Here is an 18,388-nt window from a genome sequence, read left to right on the forward strand (position 1 = left end):
ATCAAAGTAGAAAGGTGCCCTGAAGTAGAATTTTTCTTTCCCAAAATCTGTGGAAGATTATCAGAGGTTCTCTTCTAGAACACAAGGAACAGATTTTAAACAGAGGTTTTTGGGTTTTTTGTTTTGTTTTGTTTTATTTTGTTTTTTTGGCTAAATTAAATGTTGCACTTGGATCTTATTTTTAAGCCATATGTGCCATATGTTTCCAGCTGGTTGATTAAACTTTCCTAATGAAGTTGAGTTGCCTCTTCCTGTATAGTGTTCAACATTCAGGAAGGACTTCCCTTCAAGTCCAGCCCATTGAAGTGGATGAACCAGGTAGGAGCATAACCAATGAACTAAGAGAATGGGGCGAGGTGGGGGAGGGCAGAGAGGGGCAAGCCTGAGTCCAGGGGTTTAAATGAAATTTATATTCCAAAAGGCTAGAGAAGGCTGAAATAGGAAAACAACTGCAAGAGCAGCACCTAGAAAGCTGAGAAAGACAATTCAAGATGAGGAGGATGGCTGGAAGGAGTGGCCCAGTAGTAAGAGAGCAGACCTGTGCCAGGTTGCCTCCTAAGGGCCTTGGGAGAATATACAGGATTGATGTCTATGTGCATATATATCTGTCTGCTTGGGCACTCTTGTGAGGCAGGTCAGGGACAGAGCTTTGGCAGGTCAGTGATGGAGCTTTAACAGGCTCACACAGCAAAAGGCTGTGTTCTCTACATGGTGCTGGAAGAAAGACTCCGATGTAAAGCGTATTTCCCCACCTAATGACGTAAGTGACAATAGTCTAGGACCCCTGCCAATGGTGTGTATGTGTATGTGTTGTGAGGACCTGGGGTATAAGGTGGGGCCCAGCCAGAGCTACAGATTGCTAGGCATGGTAAAATATCCTGTGCCAGGTTAGGAGTAGTGCAGAGCACAATGTGATGCAATGCCTTAAGTCATCTCAGGGTTGGGTGCTGTGTATGCAGCAGGAGGAACAGCAGATCAGGTCTCCCACCAGATGTCCTACTTTGGCTTCTGTAAGAATGCAGCAATTATACAGCCACCAGAGTGCACTGATAAAACAGTTCTCATGTTGGGGCTTGCAGAGCAAGGCATGGGCACATTCTTCCCTAAAGGGAATGAATGTCCTCAACGATACTCTTTGTGGGAAGGGGCAAGTTGTCAGACAGGAAATGTAGAATGGAAAAAGTAAGTCCACGGCCTTTTTCTAGAACCTTTTAAGTCCAGACTTCGAAAGGCAGATGTTGAGGTGTGGGTACCTGATGATGCTCATAGTGTGGAGGCAGGTCAGGACCTGGGTGGGCCTGGATCTGGGAGCAAGGGCAAAGCAAGCCACTTCCTGATGCTTTGTGTTACTCTCTGTCCATCTTCCTTGAGCTGTCCTCTATATTTCAGGAAACTCCTATTGACTCTAGTTTCAGCTGTGCCTGAGGTACAACAAGCAAAGGATTATGGGGACCATACATGAACCAAAGCAGTAACAAGTCCTGTCAGCCCCTAGAGTCGGTGGGCAGTGAGAATGGTGATTAGGAAGAAGGAAATGGACATCCAAAGGGTGAGTATCCACGTGGTCCAGCTGTCTTCCCATCTGGGAATCCTTCTCTACTGCTAACCTTTGGAACTCTGGGTTTCTTTTACTAGAGAAGGCAGTTTCCTTTTTGCTGGTCTCTTGGTAGTACAGGCTTTCAAGCAATTCTTGGCTCTCTGGTCAGTATGAATACATTTCAAAGAGTTAGGAAGCTCCTGAAGGTGCTTGAAGGTGGAAGTAGTCAGGGTGGAAACCCTTAACTGCTATGTAAAGGAGCATTTTGTGTCCTGTCTGGAAGGTAAGTAAACGTGGCCATGAGAAAGTAGGTAACTCACTCATCCTTCAAGCATTAATAGGAAGCATAATATCAGGTATATTCTGATTTATGCCATTCATCTGGCCATGGATCTAAGCAGGTACTTAAAATCTTCAAATATACTGTGTTTTTCTTAAGTTAAAAATGTTTCTGGGATGCCTGGGTGGCTCAGTGGTTGAGCATCTGCCTTTGGCTCAGATCATGATCTTGGGGTCCTGGGATCAAGTCCCACATCAGGGTCCTCACAGGGAGTCTGCTTCTCCATCTGCCTATGTCTCCGCCTCTCTCTGTGTCTCTCTCGTGAATGAATGAATGAATGAATGAATGATCTTTAAAAAATGTTTCTGCACTTATTTCTTATTTAATTGTACAGTGATCCAAGAAATGGTGTGTATGATACCAATGACTTTAAAAACATGTTTAATTGCTTAATGCAAAGCCATTTATGTTTTCTGTCTGTTGAGAACAATCTCAATCTTTATCCATGGGTACAGTGTTCTACATACAGTTATGAGAGCTCCCCTGTTAACTGGGCTATTCACATTTTCTACAGTTTCAGTGAACTTCTAGTCTGTTTGAACCATCATTTCCTGGGAAAGGTCTATTACATTAGCCTAGTGTGAAGATGGATTTATCAACTTCTTCTTGTATCTCTGTCAACTATTATTTTATAGATTTTGAAGCTATATTATTTCATCATATATATTCAGACATTTTCCCAATGAAGCAACCTTCTAATAATCATTTAGTGACTCTCTTTACATTTAGTAATGTAGTCTATCTTAAAGTTGGTTTAACAAAAATTAACAAAAAATACACTAGCTTTCTTTTGCTTAGTACATGACTGCTATAGCTTTTCTTTTTACAGATCTATCTATTTAATCTTTATCCATTTAATCTTTGTGTCTTCGTGTTGATTTTTCCAGTCTAACAGTCTTTGCTTTCTAACTACAGAGTGAAATTTGATGTGCTTATTAATTTGGCACCTTTGTATCTGCTTTTTATTTGTCCTGCTTCTATATTTTTCTTTTGTCAGGTGTTCTTTTAGATTGAAGTGTTTTTGTTTTTCTCAGTCCTTTCTCATCTAGTTTGGAAGTTATTTACAGTATTTCTACTATTATTTAAAAGATATTTGAAATGTTTATGGAACATGAACACTATAAATACAGTATATATGATATGAAATATAAAATAATGCAGAAATTATTAAAAAGCATATGTTTATATGTTCTAAATTCTGTTCCAAAGTTAAATCCTACATGCCAATTTTTTTCAAATATTAATGGTTTTTGGAAAAAGACTCTTGGCTTGATAATTAATAGCACTCTAATACTAGAAAAATGAAAATAAGATCTTATAGCCATGTTTGATATTTTGCCTTTTTTTTTTTTAAGATTTCCATTTGTGGCAGGGCCAAAATTAGAAATAGGAATTTTTCTTAGTCAAGTAAATGAATTATGGTTTTCACTATGACAAGCACGAAAGGCAGAATAGAGTTTGGTTATTTGTTTTGTGTATTTTTTAGAGGGGTAGAGGGGGCTTCTATTGTTACATTTATAACAGGTAATTCTCATTTTTCATTCAGTACCTGAACCCACAGTGTATTTTTACATAGTAAGTCATCTTTATACCTTCCCCTTATCTCTCTCTCTCTTTTTTTTTTAAAGATTTTATTTATTTATTCATGAGAGACACACAGAGAAAGAGAGAGGCAGAGACACAGGCAGAGGGAGAAGCAGGCTCCATGCAGAGAGCCCGACGTGGGACTTGATCCCAGGTCTCCAGGATCACACCCTGGGCTGAAGGCAGCGCTAAACTGCTGAGCCACCAGGGCTGCCCACCTTCCCCTTATCTCTAAACATTTGTGAAGCTAATAGTTATAGACTTTCCTTTTTTTAAAAGATTTATTTATTTATTTGAAAGAAAGAGAGAGAAAAAAATGTATTTGAGGGATGGGGAGGGAGAGGGGGGAAAACTCAAGTACACTTCCACTCTAATCGTGGAATCCGACATGGGGCTCCATCTCACGACCCTGGGATCATGACCTGAGCTGAAAGGCACTTAATTGACTGAGCCACCAGGTTCCCTTAGGCTCTCCTTTCCTAATACAAACAACTAAAGCTATACATTTTCCTTGAAGTATTGCTGTAGCTGCACCCTTGCATGTTTCATGACTTATATATGCTGACATTTACTAGAAGTTTATCTTTGGTAAATCTTTAAGGCTTTGGTTTAGGGCCAATTCCTCCAGAAAGCATATGCTTATCATTCTACCTGGCTTCTGTAAACATTGTCTACCTGGTGCCTCTTTAAACTAAGCAACTGGCTTAGGATTTTATGGACTATGTAGATAGTGTTAATTCAGACATCAGAAGATGCCATTAGGTTAGCTACTTTAGCACACACATCCTTCTTTGATCATCTGCTCTTGTTTTAGTCCTGATAAGAGGTAATAAGTGCCTAACTTATTACACACTCTGGTCAGCTTAGCCATACACTTTAAAAAGATACTTTATTTATTTATTTAGATTTTATTTATTATCTGACAGAGAGTGAGAGAGAGCGAGCAAACACAAGTAGAGGGAGCAAAAGGTGGAGAGGGACAACCAGACTCCCTGCTGAGCAGGAAGTCTAACTCAGGGCTTGATCCCAGGATCCTGGGATTGTGACCTGAGCCAAAGGGAGATGCTTAGTCAAATGAGCCACCCAAGTACCCCAAAGGTGCATCACTTTAAAAGGTTTTAATGAAGGTTTTTCAGGCTATCCATTCTACAGTATTACCAAAAATGTGATATGCGAATATTGTATATATACACATGTATATTTTTCTGAAAAGAGAGTCTTGCTATCATGAGATGCTTGAAGGCATGATGCTGAAGAGATTAAAATCACTGTCATATGTTCTGTTTCAGCCTTGTACAAACTAAAATAGCAGGTTTTATCTGATGTTTCACAGATTTCCAGGTAAGAGGAAATTCTGCAGATTAATATCATTTAAAGTTGGGATACCTGGGTGGCTCAGTGGTTGAACATTTGCCTTCGGCTCAGGGTGTGATCCCGGGGTCCTGGGATTGAGTACCGCATCAGACTCCCTGCATGGAGTCTGCTTTCCCTCTGCCTGTGTCTCTGTCTCTGCCTCTCTCTCTCTCTCTCTGTTTCTCTCATGAATAAATAAATAAAAATTTTAAAAAAATCATTTAAAGTTGATTTCATTCTCAAAATGTCACTTGATTTCTATGTTCTGGTATTACCTTCGAGTTGTCTCTATATACCAATGGATCCTCCAAACATTCCCAAGAGAGTGAAATTAAAAACAAACTTACTTCCAATGTCTCAACATACTACTAAAACCTCACTGATCCAGCTTTCTATTTCTTCAAACTGACAGACAAGCATATTGCCACTGCAGATATACTTGGTTGTTAAAAGGCCCTTTCTTAACTAGCAAGCCTGTTTGCCAATTGAATTCAAGGAAAAAAATTCTGGCATTTGTATCACAAACTTTTTTCTGTTTGCTTGTTTACTATCATGTTAAAGTTCATTCAGGAAGTGAATTTTAGCAGGTCATGGAGTTTGGAAATAGCAAAGATACAGATAAGAGAATAATGGACAAAAATGACAAAATGATATTACGAAGCAAGTTGCTGTGGAAGCCTGCAGGTATGAAATGAGAGAGCAGAGCAGGCCATGAAAGAGATTCATGCAAGAGAAAATGGGGAAGTGAGCCTTAGATATGCCAACTCACAGAGCTAGAGGAACAAATGTCATGAGCATAAGATAGAAGTCAGTGATCTTAGTCTCACTGAGACATGAAGAAATGGATTGAAAGACCTGATTGTGACAGGGGAAAGGTACACCTAATTCCAAAGAAACTGATTGTGACAGGGGAAAGGTACACCTAATTCCAAAGAAACAGACTCTTTTTCAGGAGACCTCATGGAGGAGGGTTATATGTCAGCATAGAAGCCTATAGGCAACCCACAAACCTAGGGCTGGATGTGTGCTGAAAATAAAAAAGGCAAGGCAAAAAAACCAGAAAAAGAAACACAGAAAGTATACAACTGGTTGCCTGGTTAGACGGACTAGACCAAATACAGGGAACCATGCATGATTCTCCAGATATGAAGATATCCAAGGAATGTCCTGCCCTTAGGAAGCAAACAGAAAGGGGAATTAAATAGGGAAACACTGATGTTTATCGCTGCATTAAAGACAAGAAGAAGATGTGCTAGTAGGATAGGAACAATTCATTCTGCCAGGAAGAAAGAAAAGCTCTGCAGAGGTTTTATCTTGCTCTAGAAGTCTGATACAGAAGTAGGCAAGGAGGTCAGGCATTCTAAGTACAAGGCAAAGGGCAAGTGCAGGCTCAGAGGTGGGGTAGAGTGCTATGGTTGCGCAGAACCTGGAGCATGTGTGCGTGCATATGCATATGCATGTGTGTTGGGAGGTGGGGAAGGTGGGAGAGGAGGCAGTGGGGACTAATCTTGAAGAACTTTGATAACAAAGCTCTACTAAAAATAGTAAGGACCATATCCATAGGTCAAAGAGATTTTCAAGCAAAAAAGCAATCTGATCTGCTTCTGTGTGTACATAATAGAAAAGATAACTGGATAGGAAGGAGGAGGGTGGCCAGAGAGGAGGGGAGGAAGTTACTGAAAAGGCTATGACAACAGTGCTGAGAAGAAGAGGATCCAAATGCGATTCCAGGATCTCTTAGAATAAGAAACTTTGGTTGACTGAGTGGCAGGTGGATGCTTTAATAAAAGAAGGAGTCAGAGAAGAAACAGGTTCAGAGGGAAGCAAGGTTCCAGCAGCCTTGTCCTGGTGCCTGCCATGCTCTTTCTCCCAGCAAAACCCCAAGTTTGGATCACTACAACTTCTCCCATACCCAGGAGTATGAAGATTACCGAAGAAAATCACCTGGCCTTGGTAGTATTACACCTCAGCACACCTGAAGAGCGTTCAGTAAAGCTCTGTGTGATGGGATTCCGGTCAGCTCCCTCCCCTTCCCTTTTTCCTGTTTCTCCTACAATCCCCCCAAGACCCTTCCCTGTCCCCTTGGCCCTCAGCAGGGCTTCCTTCCCCAATTAAAAGGGATCTTATCAGGTGTGGATATTCAGCAGCAGCACCTGGTCTGGCCTCTTGGTCTCAGAGGAAGAGGAGTTCACTCTCCATGCCTCGGCCTCACTTTGCACTTAACACTCTGAATCATTCTCACTTTCTTCTTTGAGACCCTGGAAAATATTCAATCCTCTCTTTCCTAGATTTTCAATTTCTCTTTCTCCAAAGTCTCTTATCTCCCAATGCAGAAACATTAAAAATCCTTCCATCTTAAAAGCAAAAGCAAAAAAAAAAAAAAAAGCCTCCTCTGACCCTGTCCTCTCTGCCTCTGGTACCTTTCACAGTCAAGCTTCCCAAAGAAAATGATCTCCATTCCTGTTTTCCACTCTGTCCTCCACCACCTGCCGCCTGGCTTCCGCTCCTGGAAGCCACTGACAGCAGTTTCACCGAGGTCACCAATGCTATCCCACTGCTAAGCCCAAAGACTTGGTTCTCTTCTACGTGGCCTTTATGACCCTCTGCCATTCACCCTGCTCCACTTACCTCCTCTCCCTTCTGTTTGGCTGCCAATCTCCACAACCTCATCCCAGGGGATGTCCTGTTGGACCTCCCTCCCAGGGGTCAGCCAGTCTTCCTCTGTGTCTGACTTCTGGGCTGCCTGTCCTAGGCCCAGATCCCATCTCCAGCTCAACTCCTGTTCCTTGTCTCCTTGGTATTTCTAGCTGAATATCTCCCAGGGCCTCTAAACCCAACCTGTGCTGAGCTGAACTGTCTTTCCCCCCAAACCAGTTCCCCTCAATATTTCCTACTGAAGGGCATTACGTTCTACCCAGTGTCCAAGACAGATGCTTACATGACATTCTAGATTCTTCTCTTACTTCCAGTATCAAAAGTTTATTAACTCATTCGTCCACTTGCTCAACAAACATTTGCATGTGTGCCAACTATGTAAAACACGGTGTTCTGGGCCCTGAGGGTTCAACAGCGAACAAAATGATGTCCTTGCTCTCATAAAGATGTCCATCCAATGGGGCAGACCCACAGAAGCGCCTTAAAGAAGATCAAGAAGACACTCGGAGATGTAGAGAAGGCTGTGGTGACAGGGATGGTCAGGGAGGACCCCTCTGAGCTGATACCCCTCTGAGCAGAACCTAAGAGTGGGGAGGGAGCTAGAGAGGAGGGATCAGGGCAGAGGCAAGGAAAGCAGAAGTGCTGAGGCAGGAGCAGCCTGGTGTGTCTGAGGGACAAGACAGCAAGGAGGGCCAGAGGGGAGTGAGCCAGAGAGGGACTGTGGGCCATAGTGCCGGAGAGGCAGAGTTAGTGGTGGGTCACAGTAAGGACCTGGATCTTTATCCTTCGTGCACAATGGGAACCTTGGAAGAAGTGAAGCAGGGGGATGGCCTGATGGGACGGGCATTTTGTAAGGACTGCCTTGACCTCAATATGTGGGAAGAAAAGGGCAGACGCAGGAGACCAGTTAAGAGGCTCGGGGAGCTGCCCGGACACCAAGTCCTGCCCCAATTTCCTTTCCTGGCTAATGCCTCCCTCCAGTTTTGGCTCCTCGGCCTCTGCCGCAGTTGGGCACTTGCCACCTCTTACCTAGACTATTTTAATGCCACTGCTCTAATCCAGTCTCCTCACTGCTGCCAGAGTGATCTCTCCAACCTGCAAGTTGGATCCTCTCTCCTGCTTAAGACTCTTTGCTCACCATTACACTCAGGATATAACTCCTTCCCAGAGCCTGCAAGCCCCTGTCCCAGCTGCCTCATGGGCTCCCCCCATCCCACCAAGTTTCAGCCACACTATATTTTTGGTTCCTTTCAGTACCAAAGTCTTTCTGCCTCAGGGATTCCATACACTCCACTCCCTTAGCCTGAAATGTTCTTTCTCCACATTCTTCATCTGGCTCACCCCTGTTCATTCTCAAGTCTAGGTTAAAATGTTATCTGTCCCCCACCCCAGTCCCACATTTATACTATGGGTCATTCCCACATTTACTTATTCAATTTTACTTGATATTATTTTTTTATGATTTTATTATTTATTTGGAAGAGACAGTGAGAGAGAGAGAGAGAGGAGAGAGAGAGATAGCACAAGCAGCGGGGAGGGGTAGAGAGAGAAGCATACTCCCTGCTGAGCAGGGAGCCCCATGTGAGATTGATCCCAGGACCCCGGGATAATGACCTGATCCGAAGGCAGATGGTTAACCGACTGAGCCACCCAGGAGCCCCAATTTCATTTGATATTAACCTGGAGAGGACAGGAAATTCATCACGTGTTTTCTGCTAGGTATATCTAGCACAGAGCACAGAGCGTGGTCCTTGATCATGTTTCTTGAATGAACAGATGCTGTTGTTCTCCGAGATAAAATACTACCTTCTCCATAAAATCTAAACTTCTCAGCAGGGCCTTTGAAGGAATTCATGGTCTCCCCCCTGCTTTGTCTACAACCACCAACCCTACTTGGACCTCACGCTCCTGGTATTCCAAGCACCTCTAAATCACCATGGGGCTTTGTATACACTCCTACCTCTTCCTAGAAAACCTTCCCCTCTTGAGTGCCTGCAAACACCGCAAAGATTCACCGAGCACATACCCTGGGCTTGGGCATCTGTGGCAGCGAATGGTGGGCAGACAGAACGAGATCAGTAAATCAACAGTGGATGATTGGTGAGGAAAGGAGGAGAAGGAGTGGGGGTTGGGAGCAGTTGAAGCAGAAAGGGAAGGGAGGGCCTTACTGAGAAAACAGTCAAATCTTGAGGCAGCCACTGGGCTCTCCTGGGACATGGTGCTACAGGCAAAGGGAGAGAAGCACAAAGGCTGAAGAGCGTAGGATGAGGGAGCTGGAGCGGAGGCTCTGCAAGCTCCCATGAAGAGGGATGCAGAGAAAGAAGAGTTAAAGAAGGCACCTGGGGGAAAGTAGTCCAAAAATCAGAACCAAGAGCAAGTAGGGCCCTCTGAGTCCAAGGAAGAGAGAGTGTCAAGAAGGAAGAGCAAAGAGCCAAACGCTGCACAGATGTTGGGTGAACTGAGGTCAGGGACAACCTGTTTCGTTGAACTTCCCAAAGCTATGTTGCAGACTGAATAGAAACAAACTGGAAGCAAGGAAGTGGCAGCAGCAGGTTTGGAGCACTCTGTTAAGGTGTCCTGATGGACACAGGAAGGTAGGAGTTCCTGAGGTGGAGCAGGGCTGTGGAAAGATCTTGTAGGATAAAGAGACTGAAGTTTGTGCACAGACAAGAGGAAGCCAGGCCAAAGGGAAATGTCAAGAGTTGGGGAGAGTGACTGGCGGGGTGAGATCCGTCCAGAGAGGAGAATGGAGTCCAGGAGGGGGTTCTGGCCTGGTAGCTGGGATTTACCCAAATGTTTACCCACAAGCTCCAGGACTCCCATGCTCTCTTTTCCTTCCCAGAGGCAGATCTGGAGACATCCTGCCAGCAGTTTGCTCTCTAAAGCTACCACCACCCATCCTATAGATTAGGTTCTCTAGTCTAAGCCAGGAACACAGGGCCCAGTCTCTCCAGCTCTGACTTCCGCACTGCCTCCAAAGGCATTAGTCATGACAAGGACTCTCAGCAGGCAACAAATACAGCCACGCGGGAAGTTACAGAGTTTAGGAATGCTATGAAATTCTTAGAGGCTCTGCTCCTAGTCTCTCATTCCTATTCCCTTACTGGGACAGAGCTCCCTAGTCCCTATTCCTTCGGAAAGAGAAAGCCAAGCAACCAGGAAGGCAACACAAGCAAACCAGGCAGGAAGACTGGCGCCCCCTACAGAAAAGTAGGTAACCTGCATTCCTGAGGCCCATCAGACTGGATGACATCTGTTTATCTGAGCAGTTTTCTTACACCGGGACATCAGGATGGCTCCTGCTCTGAGTCAGATGGCTCCACTCTGGGGACGGGAAATATGAGCAGGTGGCCAAATAGAGGGGTGTGCTCCTGCTCCTTGGGTTCAGAGATGAAAACAGCAAGGAGACAGGCAGGCAAGATGGATTGACTGTGGGTTCCAGCCCAGGCATTCCCTCCAGACCTCTGCTGCGTTGTGGCTAAGGTGTAAAGTCCCCAGAAAGCCTCCAGGAGGAATGGGTTTGTTTGTTTACTTATTCTTATTCACTCATTCACTCATTTTCCCCCAGTGGTTTCTAGTATATTCACAACATTGTGCAACTATCAGCTATCAAATCCCAGAACATTTTCATCACCCCAAAAAGAACCCCAAAATCTATTAGCAGTCATTCTCCATTCTCCCTTCTCCCCAGGCCCCAAATTCATCATGTCTAAGGCCTGGCTAGGATAATCCTGCCACGTTCAAAGGCAGAGCACTCATTAGAGAATAAAACATTAGAGAAAGTAGCCTTGAGAGAGGCCGGGAATGCCAATTTCCTGTAGGATCTGGTAGGGGCCTGGATAGACTAAGCTGAGTAAAGGTCCCACCTAAAAATTTCCTCTCAAGACAGAAGCGAAGTAATAAGGCTTGTCTAGTAGAGGAGAATGGGTTCCTATTACTCTGGACTTGGATGGGCCCAATAAGGAGGCCCTAACAGCCACCGAGAAGTCTGGACACAGGCTGCCATGTACCTTGGACTTCATAAGGGCAGAAGTGACTCCATGACCCGGGTAACAGGCTCCAGCATATGGAAGAACATACAGGATGCTCAGCTGAGGGGCTGGGATGCAGAGGCGCTTAACAGCGATCATCCCATACCTCAGGTGTGGTCACATGAGAGACAAGACTTATTCTGGAGGCCCCAAGAGGTACACATGGGACCAAGAGAAGGAAAACTGCAAGATGGCAATATTTCAGATCATGACAGGGAAGGACTTCCTAAGGGTCACACAATCTTAAGGTCAAATGGGCTGCCTGTAAGGTAGAGAGTTAAAATGCAATCTGGATATTCAATAAGCGGATGCTGTGGAGGTAATCTGAAAACCAGAGAGTGATGTGACAACTGTGGCGCTCCCACACTTGAGTGGTGAGGTCAACTGTGAGGTGTGTTGCAAGTTATCTGTTACAATAATAAAACACAGGAGTGGATGATTTTACCGTCTTTAGGTCCTGGGTTGTCTTTATAACGCCACTCTTCTTCACTTGAATTATTCTGTATTTTCTCAAGCGAAAGTGGATTACTCCATGTTCAAGTTAGTGGGCTGGGTAATGCCCATGAGAATGTTCCACTTGAGTGTATTTTTAGGCTCCAGGAAGTGGGGTGATAATCAGCAGGTTAGATGGCTGTTAGAATCCCTTACAGACCTGAGATTCCTCGAGGGAGGGGGCACCCCGTCCTCAGCCTGCCCACATAATTCTGACTTCCTGGAAAACAGGTGTCACTGCCTTTCTGCAGAACTGATCTGCAGGCTATAAGGTCTAAGTCTCACACTTGCAGGAGACACTGCTCACAAGTCCTGAGGGTACATCTGAACTTTACAGAATGGGACAGTGAAGACCAGGAAAGTTACATCTGTCTGTCTTATTTGCACAGAATGGTCATTCTGATTATTTCAATAGGACCAAATGAAAGTCTGACCTCTATATTTTCTTTAAATAAAAATGGTTATAGGTGATGTAAATATGCCCAGAATACACTATTTGCTTCTTGAAACATTAAACATTTTTTCCTCTAAGCAAAAATTGACATGAACTGGTAACTAATGGAACCTGAACTCAGCCAACCTCACCCCAATCCAAACTGGAATTGACTTTCACTTTTCATCCCCCTGGATAAATAGCCTTGGCAGAAACCCTTGTCACAAAGGCCAACTGTAGAAGTGCCACCATAAAAACGCTTGACTGACCAACTCCGGCCTTTTCAGATTCTTCCCTGATTCCTTTTCCATGTCCTTTTTCTGCTACTCTGCCATGTGACCAGATGTTAATTACTCCTCTGGAATGCAAGAATAACTAAGCAGATGGAAGGTATCTGATCACCTGGTGCAGTGCGCTACTGGGCAGCCTGTGACTTTTGGCACCTCATAATTTTTTTTTATTACAAAAATTTTTTCATTATAAAACTATTATTACCACATTATAAAAATTTGTAAACTAGAGAAAAGAGAAATATCACTGATGATCCCATCATCCTAATAAAATTGCTGTTTGCATTTTGATGCATTGTCTACTTTTCTCCAGGGCGCTCTGTGTATGTAGCCATAGGGACTACCTACATTTAGCTGATTTGTCCTCTGAAAAGGATGTGTGGTGGCTTAGACAGATGTGTATTATCAGTCAACTCCATGTAGACACAGTCTCTTCCAAACCAGCTCATCCTCTTGCTGTCCTGGTTTTTCACTTGTAAATTCTATCTCCCCATCACCCAAGTTGAAACTTCTGCTCCATCTTGTATAGCTCGAAGACTCTTCTCCCTCAATCTCAACATCCATTTCCACTGATTCTTCTGTCATGACTCCTTTGTCACATCTGCCCTCCTCACGCTGCTTAGTACTGCCATCCCCTCTAGTCCAGTTTGTTATCTATTTCTCTAAATGATTATAAAGCTTCTCTGCCTCTACTTCCTCCTCTTCTCCTTCATCTTGTACTGCTAGATTATTTTCCTTATTTTGACAGCTCTCCTTGAACAAGAGACTGGAAACAATTGGTTTTCAATGGTCTGACACAGAACATTCTTTGGTTGGAAATTTACAAACATGTATGATTTGTCCCTAATCTACTTTTCCTGCCCTATCTTCTACCTTTTCCTTACAGGAACCCCCTGCTGATAATCTGCTACCCTAACCAGAAGATGTAGAGTGTAGTGTATAAGGCAAGTGAGGCAGGACATGTGTCTGCTCCCTGGGGTCCCTACAAGAATACCATTCAGGCCAGCTGAGATGTGGTTAACAGGTGTTAGAACTATAGCCTTCTGCCATCAACAACCATAAAAGTGGACAAAATAAATGAAATGACTGTTTTCAAGCATCAGACTCCAAACAGAGCAGGGCTGTGGACCTGGAGAAGGGAAGTTCATTGTCACCTGGCTTCCTGCCTGGTGGCACTTTTCACACTGGGTGGGGTGCTGGGGTGGCAGCTCACAGAAAGAGACAGGCTCAAGTCTCTGCACTTAGTAAATATTGCCCAGAAGATGAGAAACCAAACCAGTATTTGCTTTTTTAAGTAGGCAGCTCACATTCTGGATTTTAAAAATCTGTAATTGCTCCACAAGTTCTACGGGAATTTTTCTCTCTTTATGTTTTATGTTTCTTTCAATTTTCTTTAGTTGAATATGCCGAGCAACCTTGCCTACAGTTTCAAAGAGGACTTCCACTAAAAGAAGATAAAAGCATTTTTAGGGAATGACATTTTCTGTCTCTGAGCCTCCTATCTACTATAGAGAAGAGAACACACACGGAATCTATGTGGAGTTTTGCATCAATGAAATATACAAACACGTCTGAGATGTTTTAAAAGACTGGGCCACTAGGCCATCAACACTTTGCCGCAGACTGAAACCTCAATGGGGGATAGCCATCGCAGACAAGCCGTCAAAGCCCAGGATAGTGCTGAAGCTGTATCCAAGAATGACTAAAGCCAAAGCAGTCACCTAGATGCCATCCTAGAGAGGGGCAAGAGGCAGCTAAAGTCTAGGAGCAGCACATGGGAGCAGCATTAGAATGGGGACTGGTAGGGTTTCCTCTTCTCATATCCCACATACTACACTCCCTTGACCGACCAACCGACCAACCACCAACCGTAGTTTTCAAATCCCACTCCTTCCTGCTTAGCTCCATCCCAAAAGAATGTTTAAAGAGCCCCTACTGGCTGCCTTTTAATAATCTGCTGGATAGATGGAGACCCGCTGGGAGTAGTGCAGGCTTCCCCAGTGCAACTCTGGAGGGCATTTGGCAGGGAAGGTGCTCCTACTACCGGCTGCTGAGTTTGCCTTTGGAGAGCACCCCAAATTTATCCCCATCTGTTGGTAAATGCAGGTAAAGAACCCAATGCTTCACCTAAGCAGTGCTTAAGGGCTTTCTTCTTTAACACACTACACCTAAACTGCAACTTCCTGAGGAGCCAAGGCCTGGAAGTAGTCCTTCTGCCCTCACTGCTACCTCTGTTGAGGTCTGGAAGGGTCCCCGTGAGAGGATCTTTTTTATTCTCACCCTCATCAAAGTCACCATAGGAATGCAATCTTTAGGTCCCATACTGTGCAGGCTCAGGAACAAAGCAAACCCAACCCTTGGAATACTTGGCCACCAGGCTGACCAGAAAGACAAGCAGACTGCCTGCTACCCAAAAAGGTATAGAAATTTCCATCCTACCATCAGCAAGTGGCTTGCAGGAGAGGGCATCATCGAGGTCGCGGGCAGTTGATGGGTCAATGGTGAAGATACAGTCCTTCCTAGGAAAGATTGAAGACATGATTAGCAGTGGCGCAAATACCAGAACCTTTATCCCACTGTACTAGAGTTTTAAAGAACAGCTACTTTGCAAATGTGCAAATGGTAGGCAAAGGGAAGAGGAACTTCTGTCACGGCTCTTCGAGAAGGGGATCGTTTGTCAACTGTGAGATGGGAGAGGGAAATGGCGGATGCTACCAAGACTCCACAGGATCTCTGAGAGTCCTCCTTTCCCACTCTGTGAGCTAGCACCACTTCTGCTTGAGGCTGAGTGGAGAAGTGCAAGCAGGTAGAATGAGGTGGCTTCCATGGACGAGGCTCCAAAGGTCACTTCTTGCTTTTGCTGCCCTCTTCCTCAGTGGCTAATGGGAACCTGTCCTTCAAGGATCTGTGCGAGAATGACTTACTGCTCCTTCTCCTATCTCCCTAAAGTGGGGGTTTGTCAGAGAATAAATCACCTGACTTATTGTGACAAAGGGGACAGAACCCAAGAATAAGTTTTACGAAAACAAACAAAACTTTGGGCCATAATATTATTTAGCCATAATACAACTATACTTGGAAATGTACCCAATCAGTTCGTGTCCACGGAATAGTTGTATATTTCCCCCAAGCTCACAGAATCAGTATGCCTCCTCCCCATTTATCTTCACACGGTACCCCTGTGCATATCCCGCTCTTCATCTGTGAAGTGCAGGGACATTCTCATTTTCCTTTCCAGCTTCCCAAATAACATGCCCTACCTAGCTGCCAGTCTGACCACATAAATACCTATGGTTTGGGCAGTCTGTCCACAGTTCTCCATACCTCCTGCCTTCCCTCCCTGGGCACTGGCATGGGGGCTGAGGTGCTGGACAGAAAGCACCTGTTCTTCCCACACACAGGCCTTCTCGCTGGTGCCCTCTGCTGCCTCTGGACAATTCCCAAGTTCTCCATCCATGTCCTCAGGTCCTCCAGGTACTAGCAGTGCCACTGCTGCCAGGCCCCGCTCTCCTCAGGAGCATCTGGGTACCCACCACAATTAGACTGGCTTGGTTCCCACAGACTTCTTTCTTCAGGTCACTCCTCTGCTTAAAGTGTCCCCAAAGCCCGCAGAGGCTGCCAACCAGGCCCTGGTGTTGGCTTGCAAAGTTCTCAGGGCCTTCCTTCCTCTGTCCCCTTCTTCTCAATAACCCTCAGCAGCATACTCTGACTCCTCACGCTGATCAGCTCATCCCTGCAGGAGCTCAATTCTAGAACAGTACTGATTCTGAGATTCCCCATCAATTCAACAACAGCTTTTTGGGGAAACAAAAAAACCTTACCACATTAAACAGATACGTTGATTTTAAAGTATTTCAGGATTTGAGAAATGTTAAAAAGAGACATAAATAGGCTCTTAAATGGTAAATGAATATATAGATAACCAAACTGTGGTACATCTACACAAGGGAATACCAATTAGCAACAAAAAGGAATAAATTACTCCTACATGTAACAACTTAGAATCTCAAAGTTACTTCGCTAAGTTAAAAACACCATTCTCACGAGCTTACATAATATATAATTCTATTTCTATGACATTCTCAAAAAGACAAAATTATATGACCGCAGATCAGTGGTTGCCAGGGGCTGAGGGTGCTTGTTCTGGGAGAACAGAGCTTTCCTGTATCCTGCCTGTCGTGCTGGTTATGCGTCATGAATTTATACATATTTTAAAATTCATGTAACTGTATAACAAAGGTCAGCTTCATTGTTTATTAGTTTTGAAGTTAAATTTTTTAAAAAGATTTTATTTATTTTCGAGAGAGAAAGTATGCAAGCAGGAAGAGGAGCAGAGGGTTGTAGAGGAGGATGGAGAGAGAAAGGGAGAGAATCCCAAGTAGACTCTGCACTAAGCATGGAGCCTGACATGGGGCCTGATGTCATGACCCCAAGATTGTGACCTAAGCCAAAACCAGGATTCAGACATTTAACCAACTGAGCCACCCAGGCACCACTAAAAATAAAAAATTTTAAATATGATTTTTGAATCAGGAAAGTAAAAAAATATATGTGTTCACTGTTAATGGACTTGACGTATAGGTGCTGGAATTACTTATATTTTCCTTTATTCTTTTCCACATCTTCCAAAATTTTCACTATAACTATTATTTTCATAAATGGAAAAAATTAGCATTTTTTTTAGATAATCCCCCCAAAGAATAATATACTTTATAGTGCTTATAAAGACATTTAGCAACCTTGTAGACTCGTACTGCAGAATACAGTCAATAGCTTTAAAATTATGAGTTGTGTAAAATAATAAACTCACTGGAATACTAAGAGAAGAGGGTGGGGAAAGGTTGGTGCCACTCAGGTGGAGGACACAAGAGCATTTAGAGTGCAGTCCTAGGAAGAGTTGTCTTCTCAGGACATCCAATCTTCTCACTAAATAGTTGAAGAAGAGATACTCGCAGGGAGGGGGATACATAAATGTGGGGGGAACATAAATGTGGAGGTCTTGGGATATAAAGAATTGATTTCTGCTCTACCATATAAAAGATGTAATTTTAAACAAGATTTCTTTTCTTTTCTTTTCTTTTTTTTTGACAGAGAGAGGGAGAACAAGCAGGGGGAGTGGCAGGCAGAAGGAGAGGGAGAAGCAGGCTCCCCCGCCCGAGCAGGAAGCCCCATGTGGGGCTCCATTCCAGGACCCTGGGATCATGACCTGAGCCAAAGGCAGACAGACGCTCAACTGACTGAGCCACCCAGGCACCCAAGGAAGATGTAATGATGGCACAGAGCCAGATGAAGAGAAACACCTGATGTCCCCTGGAAAGTAAGCTCCCTGAAGGCTGTGTTGCAGCATTGTGAACACAGGCTGCAATTCAAGTGTTTGTTGAATGAATGCATGCATGCTGACAGGAAGAGACAGGGAAGTGAAATAAACCCTGACACCAAAGTAATGGGCTCTGAATTGGTGAGGATCTTGAACTTGATTCACAAGGCAAAGAAGGAATTGACTGCTTATTGTTTCTCTTTATATCCTCCATAAAAGCTGGCAAAATGCCTCATATATAATATACACTAAGTATTCAATAAATACTTGTTGAACTTGAAAGAAAAGTGTTAGACATGGAGGTGGGAATGTTCTGATCCTCCTTTCTTAATGACATTATAAGAAGCTGAAAGGAT

The 18,388-nt window shown here is 44.0% G+C and overlaps 1 protein-coding gene across 4 annotated transcripts in view; it reads right to left on the reverse strand.

The window, feature by feature from the left end:
* Positions 1–18,388, reverse strand: part of DIS3L2 (DIS3 like 3'-5' exoribonuclease 2) — a 344,308-nt gene that overhangs the window by 120,813 nt on the left and 205,107 nt on the right. For all 4 annotated transcript variants that reach the window (XM_055345950.1, XM_055345951.1, XM_055345952.1 and 1 more), the window contains one exon: positions 15,155–15,234. In XM_055345950.1, coding sequence (XP_055201925.1) covers positions 15,155–15,234 — 80 coding nt within the window. The remainder of the gene's footprint in view (positions 1–15,154; positions 15,235–18,388) is intronic.

Source organism: Nyctereutes procyonoides, unplaced genomic scaffold, assembly GCF_905146905.1.
Source record: "Nyctereutes procyonoides isolate TBG_1078 unplaced genomic scaffold, NYPRO_anot_genome, whole genome shotgun sequence".
Taxonomy (NCBI): Eukaryota; Metazoa; Chordata; class Mammalia; order Carnivora; family Canidae; genus Nyctereutes; species Nyctereutes procyonoides.